The 23,201-nt window shown below is 43.5% G+C and overlaps 1 protein-coding gene across 1 annotated transcript in view; it reads right to left on the bottom strand.

Annotated features, from left to right (window-relative positions):
- Positions 1–10,369: 10,369 nt before the first annotated feature.
- LOC144818720 (C-X-C motif chemokine 10-like) overlaps positions 10,370–23,201 on the bottom strand; it is an 87,144-nt gene continuing 74,312 nt past the window's right edge. Inside the window, exon 4 of the mRNA XM_078676394.1 lies at positions 10,370–11,360. Within this exon, the coding sequence (XP_078532520.1) occupies positions 11,330–11,360 (31 nt within the window). The 3' untranslated portion in view covers positions 10,370–11,329. The remainder of the gene's footprint in view (positions 11,361–23,201) is intronic.

Genomic DNA, 23,201 nt, shown 5'->3' with positions numbered 1-23,201 from the left:
TAGGGCAATAATTTCTGCTACCTGTGCGGAATGTACTCCTTCCAGGCAAGCGGCTTCCACAACTCCAGTAATAGTACAAACAGCATAAGCTGCTCTCAACCGACCAGTATCGTCTCTTAAACATGAGCCATCAACAAAATAAATTTCATCGGGGTCAGACGATGGCTCATCCACAATATCTGGTCTGGGTTTCGTGCATAGTTCAGTCACATCAAGGCAATCGTGGTCTTCACATCCTTCGCCTTCTATTACAGTAGGTAATGGCATCAAAGTAGCAGGATTCAAGACAGAGCATCTCCTGAGAGTCACGTTCTCTGCGGCAAGTATAACTTGCTCGTAGCGCGTGAGCCTACTATTGGTCAGATGCTGCGTCTTCGTCCTGGTCATTAGCAATTCAACTGAATGTGGTACATACACCACCACTGGATGTCCCATCACAATACTCTCGCTCCTTTCAATGCTGACACCCGTTGCAGCAACGGATTTGAGACATCCGGGCAACGCTGCGGCTACTGGATCTAATGTAGCCGAAAAATATGCAACTGGTCTACGGGCATTTCCGTGGGTCTGTGCCAAGACTGACAAAGCACATCCCTCTCTCTCACAGCAATAGAGTGAAAATGACTTTTCGTAATCTGGCATTCCCAGAGCCGGAGCACGACATAAATCGTCTCTCAGCTGTAAAAACGCCACCAAACATTCTTCATCCCATGGTACCGGATCACTCACCTCCTTGTGCGTCAGTTTCTGTAAGGGCTTTGCTTTCAGTGAAAAGTTAACTATCCACTGTCGGCAGTAACCCACCATTCCTAGGAACATTCTAACTTCTCTCTGTGTTGTAGGCGCATTCATTTTCATTATCGCCTCAATCCTCTCTGGTGACACCTTACGTTTTCCTTTCTCTAACCGGTGCCCTAAATACTGTACTTCTGTCAGACAATACTGCAACTTGCTTGGAGATACCTTATGTCCATTTTCGGCTAAATGGTTCAGTAAGGCAATTGAATCTGCTTTACAAGCTTCCTCTGTCTCTGACGCAACAAGTAGGTCATCTATGTACTGTACCAGAACCGAATTCTGTGGCAGTACTAGATTTTCGAGATTCTTCTTCAACAACTGGTTGAAGATGGATGGGCTATCTGTGAATCCTTGTGGGATTCGACACCATGTTAAAACGCGATCTTCCATTTTAAAAGCAAAAAGATACCTGCTCTCTTCATCCAATGGGATTGAAAAGAAAGCCTGACAAAGATCTATCACTGTGAACCATTCTGCTTGACATGGTATTTGAAACAATATCACTGATGGATTCGGTACCACGGGACAACATGAAACGACTATGTTGTTAATTTTTCGTAAATCCTGAACTATCCTAAACTTCCCGCTAGGTTTCTGCAAACCCATAATCGGGGAGTTACAAGGACTACCCACGATTTCTTTCAGTATTCCCTGCTGTATCATTGACTCGATCACAGGCTTTATTCCTGCAATCGTTTCCTGTGACAATTTGTATTGAGGCGTTCTTGGAAACTCAACATTTGGTTTTACCAAAATTTTTACCGGCTCTACCCCCTTAATCAATCCTATTTCTTCTCCTGTGAAATCCCATACCTCTGACGCCACTGCATCTCGTAGGTCTTGGGGAAGATCTTCTATTGTCAGAGTAGGATATAGTTCTACACATGATTTCGAATTGGCCACCTTAAAAGTAGCATCTTCGTCGGTAGTCTGTACCTCCACTCCTTGCGGGGTGCAGTATATGGTGCAGTTCAATTTGCACAACAAATCCCTTCCTAACAGACATACCGGACTCGAGTCACAAACCACAAACTGATGTTCGTTCATGTGGTTTCCAATTTTCACAGACACTGGTTCTGTCAAAGGACTAGTCATTCTTTTATTTGCGACTCCTACCACCTGAATTGTTTCCCCTGACATCGGCAAGTCTGGAACCACCGCTGATCTCAGAGTCGAACGAGTAGCCCCAGTGTCCACTAAGAACGTAGTGGGACACCCTGCCACTTCTGCCTCAACAAATGGCCCTCTCTGATCCACTTCTAGGACTGCCCCAAGGGTACAATCCTCTTCACTGCTCACCCGTTGTCCTGTCAATGGATCAATGTAATAACACTTTTCTTCCTCGATAAACAGAGGCATCTGCTTAAAGACCTTACCCCCTGTCGCTACCTTCGGTGGCTGTGGGAACTGGGCCCGTGGAGCCGAAGTCCCCCCTTTGGCCACCTTATTACTTGGGACTGTCACCTTTTGCACTGGGACTTCTTGGACCTGCTCTTCTACTTCCAGCTCTCCATTTTCAGGGTTAAAGGGACACTCTCGTCGCCAATGCCCCACCTGGTGACACTGATGACACTTAGTCGTTTTCTTTAAGGTGGCAAAGTCTATCCTAGGTCTCTGCCCTTCCTCATTGTCCTTATTCTGACCGTTTGGCTTTCGTCCCATCCCCTGTTTCTGCTGGCCACCCTTCCCAGCGGACTGCATTTGCACCACCATCAATTTCTCCTTTAGATTCTTGGCTTTAGAATCTATCTCGTCACTGCAGTACCTCGCATAACGTAAAATCTCATCTAGTGGTTTGTTCTGCCAACAGATTAAATGTTGCTGTATCATCAAACAAATATCAGGTCTCAACCCCAAGACAAACTTTGACACAAACTGCCCTATATCTTTGGGATCCATTACATCTAGTCCACTGTATTGCTTGAATGTTTTCAATAATCTTTCATAAAACTCGTGAACTGTCTCCTTGGGTTCCTGCCTTGTTCGGTCTATTTTTACCCAATCTATGTCCTGTGGTGGTAACTTATCTTTCAGCCATGCTATTACCCTTTCATACTTTTGCATGACAATCTCGGACGGTCCATTAGTCCGAGCATCCCTCACTGGTTCAGTATTTGGCCATTCAACACTAGTCTTGCACGGGGTCCACAGATCAGATGGGACCACGATGTCAAACAACGTGTTCAAATCAATCCACAATACCTTCGAAATTTTAACAAACCTTTCTACCTGCTTATACCACTCTACTGGATTGTCCCGCAACTTCGGAAATGAGTTGGTAAATGCAGCTAAATCTCCTCTACTCCAGGGCACATGTACATAATTTCCGTTTGATATTTCTCGCAAAGGGAATGCCTCCATGTGCATTACCCTTCCCTCGGGGGTCATCACATTTGCACTTCGTCTAACTGTGCCCTTTTTCGACCACCTTTCTTCCCATTTATCCAGTTCTCTCCACACTCTTATCCCTGATACCAGCTCTCTTATGTGTGTTTTTAATCCAGTAGTTCTCTTCTCATCTAGATCCTGGTCTGCGTACTGTAATCTGTGGTTACTCTGTAATGCCCTTGTCCTAGATAAATCCACGGCATACCTGTCTGCCAAATCAGTCAATTTCTCATGAAACGCTCTAGCTTTCCTAGTAATATCCTTTGCCATGAACAATAACTCATCCTGTTCATACAATTCTATCCTTTCCAAAGGTAATGTTCCATCTATTATCTCGTCAACATCTGATTTTAAACTAGTAACATCAAGCCTTTTTGCCTTAATTTCAGCTTTCAAGACACTCAATTTAGCTCCTCCATCCGCATCTCTCCCATCCCAGCTCCGAGATCTCCGTTTAGGTATTGGTGAGTTATAGGGAGTCCTCCCCTGTTCCCATCTCTCTAGGTCCCATGCCTTTCCATCTTCTCGGGGTGGGTGGTGAAACACTCCTTCATGCCTCATAGCACCTCTCTCCCCATCCTGACTAGTTTCACGGGATGCAGGGTAAGATGTTCCATTACTCCCTCTTTCTTCCCTACTTCCCTGTGATTCCTGATTATTCGAGGCGTGGCGGGACCTATCGCTGTTCTCCTTTCTCCAATGTTGAACGTCTTCCCCAAGTGTATGATGAAGGCACCTAAACCTATTCTGAAAAGCCCGTACCGCCTCATCTCCTCCTTTCCCCCAGAGACGGGACATTTCCTCACATTCTACAATCCTAGTATTTTGTTCCGGCTGTTCTCTCTGATTTGTAGGACATGCATCCCCTCTATTCTCTTGACTTTGGCCTTCCCGGCCCTGACTGCTTTCGCTGGCCCCGCAATGAGATACAGTCCCGTTACCCCTGTTTTCCCACTCTGGTTCTGTTCTTGTCCTGTTACTTGGAGATACTATGGACCCGTCCCATTCCCTCAAATCAGCTCTTAACTCTGAAAAAGATCTTGGCCGTGGTCCCCTTAGATCCATTGGTCCTCTCGGACCTCCCTGTTCTGAATTGGGACCGACAGTTGTGTCTAATGGGGTGTTCCATGTTACCGAACCTGGCAATTGTTTCCATGCATTTGTCACATTATTCCTCCTTTCCATCTCAATCCTTTCCCTATCCAATTGCCTTTGTTGTTCCCCTCTATCTCTCTCAGAATTATAGATCGAAACTATGGGTCCTATGGTAACAGGCACTTGAAGAGCGTCTGGCAATCCCACAGACTCAACCCTTTCTGTGGTTGGCGTTTTCTGCACCACAAACCTTCCCACTACACTCTGTACAGTGTTGTTTGGAGGTGTTTCTCCGCCTTTGATAGGTGTCCATTCCGATATAGGGAGTGGTGTATATCCCTCTATGTCATTTCCATCTTCCCTTGCGAGCCCTCTATCTTCTATTAACCCCACTCTCGGAGGTGGTCTATCCATTAACAATCTGTTTATCAGATTGTCCTCCGACTCGCTTTCCTCGTCTTCTTCCATGAGGTTTCCTCCTCCTGACACCTCCCTCATCGGATACATTTTCTCCACCTCAATAGTCTGTACTCTCCAACGCTTTTCCTCCTCATCCCATTTGGAATCTCGCACTGCCCTTACCGATCGCGTCAGCCTTTGTTGACGCCTGTTCAAATTTCGGTCGTGTGCAGCCTTAATCCATGCATTAAGAGCCTCAAACTGTGTTGGTCTGGGCGAGGGTTTCAATGAGGACATGGTTGCTTTTAGCCGATGTAACACCTCTAATTTAAACGTCCCGTACCTCGGGAACTGCATTTCCTCATTTCCTTCCGTAAGCTTATTCCAAGCCCCAATCCATAATATGGTATGCAGCCCCACATTCGTTGCCATATAATGAGCTGGCGTACCCTCCGGCGGAGCCTCTTCCCCGTAATAATGTTCACTTCGTTTACGTTTAAAAATCCCTTTCAAACACTTAAAACACTTCATGATTTCTCTTTTCTCCGCGTTTGTTTACTTCCTGATGACACTCCACCAATCTCAGCGCCGTTCTCACTAACTGGCCTATCCGTACGCGACTTTCCTCCGACGTCACTCTAGCCGCCCAACCAGAGCGCGGCTCTAGCTAACGTCACACCAACCGCTCAATCAGAGCGCGGCTCTAGCCGACGTCACCCGTCCCCCTTCGCAGCAGTTCCCCTCCTTTCTCAGCTCGTCTCCTCGGTCATGCACGCATCCCATTCATACTCTGAAAAATGATTACTTCCGTCCAAGCGATCACCTTTCTTTGACTGTACGCCCACAGTCTTTCTGTAGTTGTCACCTTAACTTGGCGAAATGTCTTTCCGTTTACTTCCAGACAATCGCCTTCTCCGATAGGTTACTCACACACAGTAACTTTCGACCAGCGTCCGTTACTCATACACTCACTCTTACACTCCCCCTATCTTGGATCCACGGCGGTCAATGGTACCTCGTGACCTCCGTACTATGGTCGACAACTACCCTGGATGTTCGATACACCCAAAACCACTTAAGCTCTGGCCTGAACTTAAGATTTCACCAGTTCACCCGTTTACCAGGTTACCAGCTTACCAGGTTGCGCGCGCTCACAACCTTCTCTCATTCACACTACAGGCATTCAACTCCGCAAGACATTACAATACAAATACAACACAAAACACCGCAATCTGTTCACGCATGACCCTTTTTATACTCACTCTCCGATACTGCTGCTTTTCTCGCACCGTCTGCACCTTTCGGCACACGATTCTTCCGCTGCTCGTCTCTCGACGTCTCGGGCCTTGGGGTAAACTAACCTCTCTAGATTACCTTCCTCAAGAAGATAACCATCCTCACTCTGCTACCAACTGCTAACGCGGGATTACTGGTTACTAATTATCTTACCAAATCCCAAACTATGTCGACTGAATCGTTGGTACCTGTCGTTGAGTAAAAGGTAATCTCGCAATAAGTCAATCAATTTAAGAACTTACACCACGCTAAATGACCACTGACCAAATTTTAGTTTTAAAGATTTAATATAAAGTCAAAGATAACTGAAGATACAAACTTCTCAAAATGAGATTCAAAAGGTAAATTGGTATCACTATAAACATGAACTTCTTGAATAATCTAAGTCTGAAGAACAAAATAATAAGTACAAGCTCAAAAACCATAAGGGTTGTCAAAATAGAAATAAGTTGCAATCTCAAAGTCATTACAGAAAAGAAAATTAAGGTTAGTCTGTCCCTACGCTATACTAAGTGACATCCCTACTTAGCAAGATCTTAACCCTCTAGGTGTCAGCCGTGGTGACTTCCTAAGAAGATCACGCACTTCTCTTTGTCTCTTCTCTGATAATGGGTCTCTCCTGATCAGCCTATCTGCCTACCCATCCGCTTCCTTAGGCTCCCAAAATCATCTGCTCTGCTCTCTTCCCGGGTCTCTTTCCCTAATACCAAATCACATTTTCAATAGAAACGCCCCTTGGGACGCCCCTCACGTGGTACATCTTTGTGCGGCAAACTCCATGATGGTACTCTTGAAGACCCTCGTTAAAGTTGACCTTGGTTCCCAGGCTTCTTCTCCAGTGCGCTGATACCCCCTGAAATTCCTGGAAACTCCTACAGGCCTGCGCAAGGCGCCACTGAACAAAGTCCCTTTCATTCGAGCTGATTAGGACCCTCGCACCTGCATACAGCTCGTCCTGCAGTGGGCCTCAAATTCCAGACTCCACCATATCTTAAGTCGTAAAACACTCTCAAAGCTCGGTGCTGGACACCTCGCGACCTCTTCTCTAACGAGCACATGACGATTTACACGACATGACATTATCTCCTCTGGCCTACTTGATTTACATGCAGCAGGTCCCTGCACTCTTAAAACGTTAACTTGATTTAAACAGCAAACATTCTTAACTAGCATACGTTTCTAAAATAACACATCTATAAAGCATATACTTTTAACCCTAAGTTCAATAGTACATTTGGAAGAACCATGTCAACCTTATCTCACATTAATTTAGCAGCACGTTCAGGTTTGCTGTGAATTGCCCTAAGGCCTACACATTATACTGGATTTTAAAGTTACATTTAATTCGGACATGATTCTTTTAACATGAGAACATGAGGTTTTCACATATATTCCAACATTTCTACATTAATCTCACACCGTTATAATTATAGTTACTCTACTTAACATTCTATACATTTCACTACTGAATATAAACCACTCTGTATATTTCACTCCTGGATATAAAACACTCGTGTGCAAAACATGTTTAAACTAACTACGTGCTTGTAAATATGGCGTACTTATACATTTTTTTCCCAAACTTGTGCTCTCTCACACCAATAAGGCCACAAGGAGGGTGCATACATTGGCAGCTGAAGAGCCTACTTCATCTTGAGAGCGCCAGCATTTGTCAGACCGTATCAGCCCCTAATTTGGCTAATTTAGCTAGAGTCCAAAAGGTTTGACGGAGCAAGAAAAGGTTAGAGTGGGAGAGCGAAGGAATTGTTTTGTTTTTGGCAAGTGTTAGGGTAGATGTCCCGCCTGACTTCATTGGTAAAGGGAGGTCTGTGTATGGCACTTATTAAACTGTTCCATTTGCAGTAGGCAGTTTATTCTAATCATTTGCCTTGATAATCTTGTACATTTTCGATGCTAATTGTCCAAATTTGCTAATTTTGTTGACTAGGATAGATAGGTGTGGAGGCCTCACTCAGCGCAGTTTGGGTATTTTAGTTTTAAATTGAAGGAATCTGTAGAATTTCGTGTTGTTGAGTGAGTGCAGGTCTTGAAATTCTGCAAAAGAAAGAGGCCTGTCCACAATTTCAAGGTCCTTAACTACAAAGCTACTTTATCTATTTGAATTGACCAATGGGTGGTTTTGTTGTTCTTCTCCATTCCCTTGTTCATTGCTATTGATATCATTCACAAGATATGATGTGATTTGCAACATCTTAGTAGTGTGAACCGTGTGCCATTCTACTCTGGCTTGAAATTTCAGGAATTCATGTAGGCAAGTTGCCACTGGTTTGAAGGTTGCCCATAGTGGATTCCCTTTATTGCTATACACCTTGTATATTGCTTTTCCTGATGCGGCCAGCTGTGGCAATTAGAATGTGATCCAAATAGATTTATTTTACAGTCTATAGATGTCCATTTTGGTCCTAGGCCTAACTACGGTCATTATTTTTGCATACAAAACTCTCCATGTTTGTCCAGTGAAAGGCACACCTTTCTTCTTCACAGTGGCTGTTCCTTAGGACGTCGCAGGACACAGAGGAAAAGCAGAGGTAGGATTTCTCTAAATCGACAGGGGGTGCCTCTCTCAGGCGAGGTTAGGGCCACTGGCCACAGAAATACAATATTAGGTACATTTATTACTTCAAAAATACTGTAATATCATCACTTTTACAAAAACAGCTGAAAAATAATGTTGTCTGGTTTGATTAGAAAAAAGAAAGGCCATGCCCAGAGGGAATCTGGCTGCGAAGTGGACTCATTGTTTATTTGCAGAAGACATATACACATGATTTATATTTAGCATCTGCTAATCTTGCTGATGGAGAACAAATGTCTCTCCAAATTCCTCCTGAACTAAAGACTGGCAAGCCTCAATACTCCTCCCCATGGGTATCCACAACATGGAGAGGTGATGCCCTTGAAACGTGCTCTCCTGCAGAGGATAAGTGCAGAGTCCTTCATAATGGACCCAGCCCTGCATTATCCGGGTCAACTGCCTGGGATAGAGAGAAGGCAGAAGGACAGCTCTTCAGGATCCTGAGAAGGTTAGATGGAACTCCTTCCTGGTCTGACATTTTGAGAGCGGTAAGGAAAGTTCTACCAGGCATGAGCCAGAGGGGGAGGCCCCAGGAACATGTTACACTGTGAATGGCACTCTGGCTCCTCTCCTCATATCTACTGGACTGGATAGCCCCAGAATAACCCAAAGTTTGGGGAAAAAACACGACTGTGCCTTTCGTTGCTCCTGCTCTCCAAAGCAAACACTCTGGAATCCTCAGTAGAAAATAAGCTTATTAGTTACATATCAATAACTCCTATTGTATTAGCCTCTTTGTGTCAACTGGTTAATAGTTCATAAGTGTGTTTTCTAACCCTTGTTGTCAGTGGTGACTCAACAAAGGCAGTCATGCTGGCCACATGGAAATCTGTAATGAATTTTAACCTATTTATAGACATCACCCTCAGCCACTCAGATAGCCAGGCATTAGGGAAAGGGTCACTTTTACTCAAAGGGAACATCCATCTGTAATCACAGGAACCCCTAAGGATCTCGTGTTACTCGTAGGGTGCAGAGAACATGAGAAGAGGCAACAACAGAGGCAAATATGTGTCAGAGAGGGTTCAGCGCCCCTGGGCCCAAACGTTGGATCCACCCAATAATCAGGCAGCACCCAAGATCCCTGACTTTGAGTCAGTGGATTAACACCCATGGGAAGATTCCACCATCTAGGTGTGGAGTGAAGTCATACCTGCCCCATTGCATCCACCCTAGCCCTAAAAGTGAGGATGTGCCATGTATTGCCCACTGGAGTGGATATCCCTAAATGCCCTGCAGGAGTCCAGACAATCCTGGTTCCCGTCTGCTATCTCCCACTTCCAGCCTTTCTACAAGCTGCCAAAGTGGTGAGAGGCCCGCGAGCCTTGGACAATCAGGACCCTCGAAACGTAAACAAACCTATTGCTGGTCCATCCCGAGGGTCCCGTCTCATGTCATGAAGAGCTCATACCAGGCTGAACCACATGAGAGAAAATCTTCCCGCCCTAAACCTGCTCTGTTGGTTCTTCTCACCCTCATGCCAAGCCCAGTTTCAACCAATCGTCCCCCAGCAAGCGCTGCCATTTAGTCTATAGGCTAGGCCTGCATCCTACCTACAACAGCCACAACCCTCCCACAAAAATACCACATCTTCCATGTCACACCCAGGTTCATCATACTACACTTGCATCCATCCCTGAAGGCAAGTACTCCTGACATGTTACAGTATTCCGAAATGTGGCAGCAGGATCATTGGACCACAATATTCAAGCTGAGTGTTACTGTACGCTGTTGAATTACTTTTACAGATTTGTCACTTACCCCGACCACACAGTAAAAAAAAAACAATACAACGGATTAATATTTCATTAAGCATTTATTCAGCAAAATCAATTTTCTTTAAGCAAAAAAACACTTTACCTGGCAGAAATAGTAGCATTGTAGAGTGTAAGGAGTACAGATTCCTATTTTGCATTGCATCTATATAGTGTTTATATAGCCTTCGTTATATGCATTTAACAAAGTCTGCTAAAGGTTGATGATACACAGGAAGTGTGGGTTGAGCAATCAAATAAGGCAGCATAAAAACCGGAAAATACTATTTCTATTATTACTTTCATAACCTAGATTTGTGGCTCTGAACCTGTGGTCCGGGGACCGATGGGGGTTCGCCAAGCCTGCTCAGATTAATAAAGTGTATAGAAATAAAGAAGCAAAATGTAAAGCTGAAAATTAAAAAAAAGTTGTGTAAATGTGAAGGAATTTGAAATTGGAGGCTAAAAATTAGGTTAGTATCCTAAGATTGATTCATGAAAGCAGTGCAAGTGCATCACACAGAAAATAGTACGGACGATCAGTGGCCTCAATTGAATCAAGTAAAGTTCCACACTTCCGGGATTTTTTTTTTTTTAATGTATTATTTGGTGAATTAAATAAAACATTTAATAATTTGTGTATTTCTTCCAAAAATGCTTGTTTTTGTGTGTATTGTTTCTGGTTAAAATAATGGGAAATGCTTATTACTGGGCCCCTCCAGTAATGACTCTGTGGGAGTCCCTTGATTCCAATAATGAGTTAGTGGGAGGCCCGGGTTCCAGAAATGATTAACTGGGGGTCGACAGAAGTCAAAAGGTTAAGAACCACTGACCTAGATATTAAGTAAATAATCTGCCATTCAGACATATTAAAAAGATGTTCACGTGACTTTCAGGAAATTTGAATAGCGTTGAAGGTAGGCAGGTACAGTAGCTTCATCACGACTGAAAAAAGCATAACTCGCATAGCTTGAACAGGTCGCAGTCTCTAACTGTGCACCGCTTACTGGTCGTACCTCTTCTTTCGGGAAGATCTATGGACATAGCATAAGAGAAATGTTATGCTTTCACTCATCATTCCTTCACCACATATGTTCTGCGTCACGAGTTTCTCATTTTATAGACGAGGCCACACGCCAAGGTTATCAATTTGCATTAAATGTTTACAGTCGAATACATTTTAAGTGAACTGGGTCCTGCCTTGGTAGGTTCTTCGGTCTTCATGACGTCACTATCAATCACACCCTTTCAAATTCCACCTTTCTTTGAGGCGAACCCACTTGAGAATAAAGCCACTCCTGTGCCCAGACATGACGACAAATATTTCTAGCCCCTATCCCGCCATTTTCATGGAAGGGGCAAATGCGGGATTTGTGAAGGTGGGGTGTTTGACATCAGTAGAATGGTACCACTGAGGGCCCACATTTTGAAGCGGAAGGGGGTGGTGAGGTTATACTACCCTCTACATCTCCGCCTCCTCAACAATCAACTTGATGGAAGATAATGGCACAAAACATATAGATTTAGGCCTCATACTGAGGGACCAGTGTGCATGACCATTCCACGTACAAACTTCACCTTAAAGGGTTAAACCTCTTATTTTACTAATAAACGGGAACCATGTTTAGGTCTCACCTGAGACAGCACATGCACAGTCACTTGTCAGTCTATTGTTTTAAAAACAACTCTAAAAAGGACTCAGAAAGATCCATTACTTACTGGTTGGATTCTTTGTCACTGTCTTTTTCTTTTGTCTTCATTTGTCAGTGAAACTGGTTAAGTCAATCCTGGGCAGCACATGCGCTGATTTGCGAGGCATGGTGTATTGGAGTATGGACTTGAAGCCCTGTCCACTCTCCACCCATATTTGTCATTGGCTTGTGTCATTGTCCTTCGTAAATGGTGGCTTCTGATTAGTTAATAGGCGTGTTAGTCCCTCCTTAGTAACGCCTTGTCTTCATTTGTAACCTCCCATGAGGTCTGGCCCTTTTACTTCGGTTGTTAGACAGTACGTCTTATTTAGTCTGTAAGCACTATTTTAATGCGGTTCTCCTACTGCAGGCACTACATGCTTTCCTGCAACATTCAGGCATTCAGCGGGCCAAGCGCGTTTTCATGGAACGCTTTTACAAAAAAAAAAGCATTTGTTTGTCAACTTGACAAACACATGCTTTTTTGGTAAAAACGCCCCATACCACACTTTCACTTTAATAGTGGCCAGTCCTTTCTTTAGACACAGCTCTTTTAAAGAAAGGGGTGTGCCCTCTATTAACGGGAAAGCATAGCATGGGGCCTTGTAAACAACAAGCATTTGCGAAGCAAAAGGTCTCGCATTTTAGAAACTTTGATAATTTGGTATTGTAAATTACAATGCCAGTTGCTCAAAATCTCACACTTGTGAGACCTATTGCATGGACAATGCTTGTTTTCTTTTTCTGGTCACTCCAAACTGCTTTTGGAAGATTTAGGTTTTAAATTGTATTGTATTGTAATTGCATTTATATAACACTTACTACCCCTGACAAGGCGTCGAAGCGCTTTTTCCACGAGTAGCACGCTACTCCGGGACCCATAGAGGATTAGTGTTGAATTAGTATAGTCAAACATGCAAGTACATTTTAAGTAGTTGATAGGTTAGTCAGTTATTTGGATTTTGAATGATAGCAGAAGGATAGAGGAGGACAAAGGTTTGTATTTATATAGCGCTTGTTGACGCACGCTATTCAGGAAGCCTACAAAGGATTAGTGGTGAATTAATATGGTGAAATATGAAGTAATTTCGGTGGTGGATATTAGTCAGTTACTTGGAGTGAGAAGGATAGCGGATGGATAAAAGGGGAAGAAAGATTTGCATTCATATAGCACTTGTTACCCCTGATGGGTGTTGAATCGCTTTTCTGGCGAGTAGCACGCCACTCAGGAACCCATAAAGGATTACTGTTGAAAATTAGTCTAGTCAAAAAATATGAAGTAATTTGAGTAGTGGATATGTTATTCAGTTTTTTGGGTAGTATATTAGTATAGTTTATTATGGATTTGAGAAGTGAACATGTTAGTCTGTTAATTTCGATTGAAAAGGATAGTGGAGGGATAAAAGAGTGAAAGATTTCTTTTTTTTTTTAGGTCTTAGCAATAGGAGGAGGCTTTTGGATGAGTAAAAACGAGTTTTGGAGGGGAGGACTCAGAGGAAAGAGTTTAGAAAGGTTTGTTTTAGGAGATCGGTATAGTAAAAGAGGTGTCAGATGATGCAAGGAGGGGTAGAGTAGGAGAGAGTCTAGAAAGGGTTATTTTGGCAATCATAGTAGTGGTATGGGGTTTGGGATAAATGAGAGAGTAGATGTAGAGGATATATTGATAGATGTATAGGATTAGACATAGGGTAGTGCATTGGATGGAGTAGTAGAAGAAGTTTCAGATGAGTCAGAAGGTTGGGCTAGAAGATATATTGAGCGAAGTATAGGCTTAGAAATAGGGTAGTGCATTGGAAATGCTAAATTAGAAGAAAGTGATAAACATATAGATCCATAATTACATTGAAAGTATATAGATACATAAAGGAGGTAAGTATATGTAGATTAAAGATATTGATAGAGGCAAAGGATGAGAAATAGGGTAGTGCATTGGATATGCTTTTTCTGGAGAAAAGTAACAGACACACAGATCCAAGTACTTGGAAGGTACATAGATGCACAATGGAAGTATGTACATGTAGACCAAAGATGATTTTTATGTATTTATTATTATTTTTTCTCTCAACAACATAATTATTTTACATGTTTATACAAATACACAAAGATAGATACATATCTATAGTGAAAAAAATGCTTGTATATAGAGGTGTAAATTTCTGTTTGCATCCCCAAATGCGATGCAGTGAGGGCAACAAAATTAGTTTTATTTATGTATATGTTTACTTACCTGTAAAACTCTGTAATGCATACATTACTACCCCCCACCCTGCCCCTCCCACTCCCCACGTCACTGCCCTGCAGGTACACCCACTACCGACCGCGGCTGCACTTTCATTTTCTTTACTTATAGCCATGTTACACAGAGGTCACGCTGCTCTGCAACATGGCTAAAAAATATTGACAAAGCCAGTAGAGCTCGCAAAGGCGAGACCTATTGCCTTTGCCAATCCTTGCTAGTAAACATTGTTGAGCCAACAGAAAAGTCGGTCAGAGGCAAGCTATTCAAAATGCTTCTGGAACGGGTCGATACTTTCTAAGAAAGGGACAGCTAATTAATTCACTGCAGTCTTGGTATCAACACTTTCATATTTAGGAGTATAGAATTTGCACCAACCCATCCAAGCTTCACATTTTAGCCATTTTATCGGCTCCACAAAAAAAGAGCAAAGCAAGGATCCACCATTATGATGCAACTGTTCTGACCTGGTAAGATCTGCTGTAGCTTGGTTATATCTTCACCCTTCTTCAAGCAGCAAACAAAATAATAAATTAAATGTGCTTGTAAACACCAAACAAAGAAAGAGCCGCCTGACATCAAATTGCATCTGCCGGACCCTTAAAAAAGACATAACAAATTAAGTAAAGAAATTGTGGTGTAGAGGGCAGGGAAGCAACGGAGGAGCGGGTAGGATGATCTTTTTTTTACTTGTCAATGCCAGCAGGGCCGGACTGGCTACCGGGCAGTTGTGTGACCTGCCGAGCAGGGGGATGATTTCTTTGTTGGGGACCTGTGTGTGCAAAACAAAATTCGTTTTGCTTTTTTTATTTCAAAGCGCACGCAAGTCCCCATCAACGAAATAAGCCCACACCACAGAGAAATTAGCCCCCAGCTCGGCAGCACACACAACTGCCCGGTAGCTAGTCCGGCCCTGAATGCCAGGACAGAGGGTGTGGAGCAGCAGGGAGCAGGGGGTCGAGGGAGCAGTGGAAGAGTATGGAGGGTGACAAAGAAATTGTAAAAAGCTGCAAAGCTGGACTGTGTGTATTGGGAGAAGCAGTGGACGAGTTAAGGGAAGGACTAAGCAGCACAGAGAGTGCAGGAGTGAGGGGGATCTGGTGGGGGAAGAAGCACACATTGAAGAGAACAAGAAAACACATGCACTCTCATGGATTTCTAAAATCAAAATATAAAAGTAGTTCCTTGAAGGTGAGCAGTGTAAGGATACAAGCCATCAATCAAAAGGAAGATACAAAAATGTATGCTCGAGGAGAGGGACAAACGTAACTGGAGAAGGGAAACTATTGAATAAGAAATATGCAGATATAAGTTACATGACAGCAAACCGATGGTAAGCAGTGGGCTGACCCAGAGCCCACATTATGTGTTTGTGCTGTCCTACAACAGGTGACACCTAGCAGTAGCTGGGATGGCATAAAAGATCTTGGTAGCATATACTAGATGCTAATTTTCAACCTCAACAATAATGGACATTGCCATTTATTACATCTTCATCCTCACAAGAACAGTATATATTTATTTGAGTTTGGTGCTTCTAGGCAGAGGGTGGTCCACCACTCCTACCAGGGACTGACCTGTTTTTTTAAACATTTATGTATGATTCTGGTCCCAGCACTTAGCAAAATGTATCTCCCATTCACTAAGCAAGCACTTTGTGGGTCATATCCTGGCCAGAAGGCCAACTTTACTATAGACCACCCTCCCATGCCCAACATTGGGACCAAAAACTGCTGTTCTGGTTTAGATAAGACACCTGCAGGTGTATTACATAAAGTGCCCCGGGTGCAACGGGTGTTTGTGCCTGCTTTGCGTGCTCCTGGGCACTTTGGTATTACAGAAGGGGCAGTAGACGCTTGTGCGGCCCCTTCTGTAATGCCAATAGCGCTGGTGCACATAAAGCGCCAGTGCTATCGGCAGGGGGCGTTCCCTCATTTGCATGGGAGGACATCCCTGTGCCCTGTGGCCATGCCGTATTACCGATGCGGGCGCAGAGGCAAAGAAGACCTCAGGAGGTGCACTGTCAGTGCGCCTCCTGAGAGCAGCCCTTTGAAGGTGTAAGGGTGGTCCCATGGACCTCCAGACATCCCCTTACAGGTGGGCGGAGCCACTGACAGCAGCCACCTGCAAGGGGATCTCTAATCCCCTTCAAAGGTGCAGGTGGGTTGTCACCTTCACAGTGAAACACAGAGCGGCCGTAAAGCAGACATTCCGTATTTCGCAAGAATGCGGTGCCCCCAGGGCAGCACGAGTAAGCGGCTGCCGTGGGGGCAGCACAATCCCCATAATTCGGCCCACTTTCCTTCATTGCGCCGGGTGCAACTTTTGAAAGGTGCGCCCGGCGCAATGAAGGAGAGTGTGCTGCATGTGTAATGCAGCCCCTGGATTCGGAAATCTGAATTCCTACTATCCACCAAACAGTGCACAAGTAACCGGCATGCATGACATGTCTTCCAGATTTTATTGTGAAAAGGAAAGAGATGGACCAGAGTACTGCTCCACTGAATATATTTGTGCCAGTAACAAACTGTTAAAAGATGAGCTCCTGGCCTATTGATTGGTATCATTGAACAGTTTAACGTTGGATTTTATAATTTAAATTGTAATTGCTAACCATTTTGTCAGCTGAAGAAAGTTGTGAATTAGTTAAGTGAAAAACAAACTCAAAAGTCATCATGCAGCATGGTGGGTGGAGAGACACTAGATACAGCCATTTGACGTGGAAAGAATCGCCTCATGGAGCATAAAACACTTTGCCACTTTGAGTCTTTGCTCCTCTTGCATTTATGATTGTAGGGGCGTTTTTACAAATTAGAAAATGATGCCTAATTTAGATGTGCTTTAGTTAGCCTGACTAGGCCTCAAGCATCGTACATTGACATTCATATACATAAGAATTAAAAAAATGTACACTTTTATTTGATGTGAATGAGCCTTTACACAAGCATGTCTCTGAGTGCTTTTCAATTTCAGAAAATCAGCAAAAAAAAGACTACGCCAGGGTCTCTGTATTCATAATTTGTACATATGTGCGTTCCTTACAAGGAAGCCATGCTAAGGATGTCTCTCTTTTCTAACTTTCGAAATGCTTAGCTCAAGCCATTTCTGTGAACTGTCTATTGTAGTTCTGTAGTATATCAATGTGATAAAAGCTCCTTAATTTCCCATACACACCTTATTAATTAATATGCAGAAAAGAAGGTGTTTATAGATGCCTCTTTTTTAATGTATCTCATGTTTTCGAATGTTCATTGGTTTACTAGACTGCCACATTGCTAGTTCAACCCTATTACATCATAGCTCACCATGCATGTGTTTGGCTTTTCTAAACCCTATAAAAGATTACATTTTTGGGATATGTAAAAGACTTTCTTTGCCCTTTAAACAGACTCTGTCTGTCGTAGCCTGTTTGTTTGCTTTATATTTAGGTCTGGCTATTGATTTGATTCAGAGCCTGACCATGTGTTAGTCCTCTTGCAGGTTATGACTGTGTTTATTTTGATTAAGCTAATTAATAATGTATTAACTGATCACTTTTTGCCTGCTGTAATGATTTTAATTTTGATAAACCTATATGGGTTGACATGAAATTCAAATTCTGTCTCACATAAGCCATGTGATTTGGCTTTGTACTCAGTCTTATGAAGTCTCACACAGTCTTATCAAGACTTGGATAGACCTAATATAGGGGCAGATTATGATTGCGGTGAATCCGCATCCTCCGGGCCGGCGGAGGCCACCGCCGGCCCGGAGGATGCGGATTCACCGCTGCGTTGTTTGTAAAGACCCCCCCGCCAGATTAGGATGGCTGGGGGGTCATCGGCGGACAGGGAGACCGTCCGCCGCTTTTCCGCCGCGGTCGCCTTCAGACCGCGGCGGAAAAGCTCTAATATGGTGGCGGTGTCTATCAGACACCGCCAGCCATATTAGGATTAGCCTTGGGACATGCCTTTCCGCGGCAGCAATGCCGCCACGAAAAGGCATACGGTCTTTTCTTTAGGGGCCCGTTGCGGGCCCCCCGGATGAAGGGGGGGTGTGGGTGCACATGGGGGGTACGTATGGTACCCCCCTGCATTTGCATGCACGAAGCGGCAGGCACCGCGCGGTGCCTGCCGCTTTGTGCATGCAAATGCACTGCATGCAGTTTTAACATTGCGGCGGGTGCTGCTTCAAGCAGCACCCGCCGCAATGTTAAAAATACAGGATGTGACCGCCAGGGTGGCGGTCACATCCTAATTCGCACGGAGGGACCGCCGCTGCACCTGCGGACGGTCCCTCCACCTCTGGGGTGGCGGACGGACGCAGGTCCGTCCGCCATCCTAATAGGCCCCTTAATGTCTCGATCCTCGTAAATATTTAAGCAGAGCATCCACACTAGAATGTCTCTGTTGTGTGAAGCAGCTGCTTGCTAAACAACATGGGGGTGTCCCACTCCTGTATGATGCGTTTCCAACAAGTAAAGAATGCAGTGAAGCGTTTGCTACCTAATCTCCCAAAACGTGTCTCAGTAGAACTCTCACCGACAAAGTTACACTGGCTTCCTATGAAGCAGAGGGTCTCATTCACAGCAATGTGCTATTGCTGCAAAGCCCTAACAAACACTGGACCTCGGTACATACAGTCTTTCATTACCCTACACTCCTCTGAGGAATCTTAAATCCTCGGGGACTAGAAGGGTCTACATTCCGAAAGTGAGAAGAGTGTGCTTTGGTGGCAGCTCCTTTAGCTTTCTGGAAACAAATCTATAGAAATCACTGCCTCTTTCTGTCTGACACGCCACCTCTTTTTAGAAAAAAACAAAAAACCTGGTTGTTTAGACAGTCTGATTCTGTCACCTTTTGCAAGTGTGTAACTTGGGGTAGCTTGGACCGCAGCATGGGACACTTCTTCGAAGTAGCTATCTGCTTTATAAGTTGCATTATTATTATTTATTATTAAGAATTGGAGACAAGCAGCCACCATTTTATTGGACATGAGGTATCTTGATGTACATGCTCTGGGGAGATATGTGAATGAAATGTTATTGAGGACTTGAATTTAGAAAGTGTTTTATGTAGAAGGTTAAAGGAATTGGGTTGTTATTTATCTGTTTTTATCTGATAGTTAGTTTTATAGGATATTTATAGTTTTTTGAGTTTTGGAAGAATTGTTTGAAGGCCAAGGTCTAAATAAACAAAAAGTTGACTGGCTGACTGCACTGTTTAAAGTCACAAGACACTTCACAAAACAATCAGGTAAGAAGAGAGTTCTTCATCGGAATCCACTGAGAACCACCCCGAGAAATACAGCTGACTGGCTTAGACTCTCACTCCAAATGCCACTGGAGACACCAGAATTGCACATATCTATTGCATTGCCCCTTCTCATTCCCTAGTTCTACCTGGCCTCCCGTTATAAACCAGCATGTAGGCTCATCACTCCTGAGTGAACTTCCCCTTACTCTCACCATTTCCTAAGGCCAAGTCCTTTTGAGCCCTTGTCTAACATATAGTGTGATAACAATTAAGCAAATATAAATACAACAAGCAATGTTACCTGAAATTGCTGTTCCATATTAAAAAATATTGTAATTAGAGAGTGGTTCTGGACCTTGTACAGGGGTTCTGCCCCAAGACTTTCCAAGGCCTTAACAGGCCCAAACAGAGAAGTTACCACAGGCAGGAGTCCTATATCTATGACAGCTTTAAAAGCACTCCCATGGAAAAGGACACCTTGAGTAAGTCACCTGATGTGCATGTGTTTACTCTGCAGTAATCAGGGAAAGGGCGGTGAGATAAGAGTTATAAATATATGATTAGGATGCAACTTCTAGTGCCTATCTATAAAGCTTCACAGATTTAGTAGAATTTCGGCCTGCTGAGTGAGGCGAGGACAGGTAATTTGAACCTGCTGGTCTGTGCTTCAATGCAATCCACAGGACATTGAGGATTAGGGAGGCATTCCCCTGCAGACATGTGCATTATGTGACTACTCCAGTGTTTAAATTTAAGAAAAAAAGTAAGTGTTGAAGACCAACATTTTTCTTCCACCAGCGCTGTGACCCACTTCCACCAGGCACAGCACACTTCCACCACTGGCATGGCCCAAGTCCGGTGGACTCATTGTCATTCAGCTTTTACGTTCTCAAGTAAAATAGTGCGTGTGTTGGACAACATAACCATCAGAACTGAGAGAGACTGATTCCATCCAAAATGTACAGATATGTTGACCTAAGTCCTGCTAACTCACAGTGCCCCATCTGTACCCCTAACCTCCAGAGTAACAAATGGATGTGCAACCTCACAATGACAACAATGATTCCCAAAGGAACTCGTGGTAACAGATCTAGAATCCTTTCACTTGGCTACTGTTGCATATCCAAAGAGACCTACACAATGAGCAGATCAGAATTTGCTTTTCTAGACCTTAATATCTATGCGGCGGAAGGGGCACTCAAAACCACAACTCATTTCAAACCAACCGGTAAGAATTGTCTCCTTCTGTTCGACAGTTTCCATCCGGGACACCTAAAGGAGAATCTCCCTTTCGGACAGTTCCTTAGACTCACAAGAAACTGCACAGAAATGAGGGACTATGAAGCAAAGGCCAAAGACTTGACCGAAAAACTGAGGAGGAGAAAATAGCCTTCTAACATCATTAAAAAGGCAAAGAAAAGAGCAACCAACAACCATAGGGACACTCTCCTGGAAACCAATGAGCGACAGGACACAGAAAAGGACAAGAGACCCATCTGTATTACAACCTATAACATAGCATCAGAGAGGGACCAAGATAGTGAAAAAACACTGGCTTATCCTGAACAGCAGAAAACTGAACATATCAACAACAATGTTCTCGCATAGGAGAGGAAAAAATGTCAGAGATATCCTAGTGCACACCCGCCCAAAACCTCAACCCAAACACAACCAACAGGTAATCAGTACCTTACCTACAGGACACCCCTCATGTGGCAATAGTAGTGTGTGCCATCTCACTACAACCAGCAAAAAGGTCACCTTCAACACAGGAACGTCATGGGAATTAAGGAAATTCACCACCTGCAACACCTCTGGGGTTGTGTATCTGATTACATGCTGCTGTGACCTTCTCTATGTAGGTATGACCACCAGGAAAGTTATAACAAGGATCTGCGTGCATAGTAGCAACATTAGATGCCACAGGGCTAGTACAAGGATGACAGCACAATTCAACTAAATGAAACACACCCCAAATGACATGCCGTGGGTAGTGTTGGAACATATCAAACCCTGTGACAACTTAGAAAAGAAAGTGCTGGAAAAAGAACAAAGATGGGTGTTCAAATTGCACACAGACACTGCAGGCCTGAATGACAATATTCCATTGGGGCAATTCACAAGATGAACCTCAGTATCGAGACATAAGACACCCAGCAATTTTGCATGAATACCATCCTGATTAAGTCCTTTAGACTGCAGCTCCAACTTGAACTTCTGTTTTATATTACCTTTATTGTATTTTATTTCATTTATTTTCATTCATTTTTATTCTCTTTTTTGTGGTCCCACCATCAAAATGTTTTAGGCTGCTACATAATAGACCTATGGGGCACAATGACACCCCTTGCAATAAGCTCCCACTGTGTGACATCACTACACTTAGGAACTAGCCCAAGGTGGCCACCGCATTCTAATGCTTTCTCAGCCCTCGACTGTACTTGAGGTTTCGAGCTAAACCTTCACTTTATTTATTTTTATTTTTACCTTTATTTCGATTTAATTTGTGGTCCAACCATCCACCGTAACCCTGGGCGCTTTATAGTCCTTTAATGCTCACGATAGTGGGATATACCCCCAACATGGCGCGGATCAATTGCCAATGCCACGCTCTAGCCTTAGGCTGCACATGAGCATGACTTGGCTTTCTTTTCACTATTTAGCTCGCACCAGGAGCTAAGATGCGGTCTGCCGGGGCAGCGAGTAGGTCATACTGATGGAGGAGTGCTGAGCCAAGTAAGTTTCTCTTTCTCCATAGTGGAACCAGCGAAGGAGAGATTAATATATAAAAAACACTGTTTTTTTGTACTTTTAAGCATCTCTACCCTCCATGTATAGGGGATGGCTGACAGCAACCCCCTTATCCTAACTCCTATACTATATTTACTTCTGTAGGGTTACTACAAGCCCCTCCACCCAGGGAGGCCATGAGGCCTATTAAAGCATGGGAGTAAGTATGTTCCAAGAAACGACAAACATTATATGTTATGTGTTTTATCTGTCATGTGTTGTCCTTTTTTCATGAGTGCTTTAAAAACCATTTAACTATGCTTTTTCACAACAGAGACATTTAATGTGTATCATATTGTCACATTGGATTAAAGCACTAACGTAATTTTAATTCTAAGGGTACCTACACCATCTTTAGAGGAGTACATTGATCTAAGCACCGCACATGGTATCCACCTGCCCACGTGAGAGGTAGGCAGGCAGTATGTACTAATTTGCATTATGTTTTATACCCTGAACAGATACTACGAGTCTAATTTGAAACTGTGTGTATTTTACTTGATGCCCACACATTAGGTGTACATATGTTTGTCTTTATTATAGTTTTTCCTTATTATAGGTTTTTTCACGGAGTGGTAGGCATGGGGATGGTCCCCATGTGGTCCTGAAGAAGAGGTTTAGGGGACACCTCGAAACATGTAGACAAAATGCTAGGGACTGTAATCACATAACTGTTACTTTTTTCCCTAATCTTAACCCCCTTTTTTATCCATACCAACTAGCAGCAAGAATAAAACATTAGCTCACTAGCTAGGTATTTTTTTTTTTAACTCTTTTTATTTTATAAGAAAACAAACAATCAAGGCAAAAAGGACATTACAATACAGGCGCTATTTCGGAGCAGGAAGGAAAGGCAATAGCATTACAATGCAAGGCAATGAACAAAAATCAAGAGGGGGGTAGAATCGGGAGAAAAAGACTAAA

This window comes from Lissotriton helveticus, chromosome 2_1, assembly GCF_964261635.1.
Source record: "Lissotriton helveticus chromosome 2_1, aLisHel1.1, whole genome shotgun sequence".
In the NCBI taxonomy this organism is placed as follows: Eukaryota; Metazoa; Chordata; class Amphibia; order Caudata; family Salamandridae; genus Lissotriton; species Lissotriton helveticus.
The sequence above is the reverse complement of the archived record's forward strand: the minus strand, read 5'-3'. Positions and strand labels throughout refer to the sequence as shown.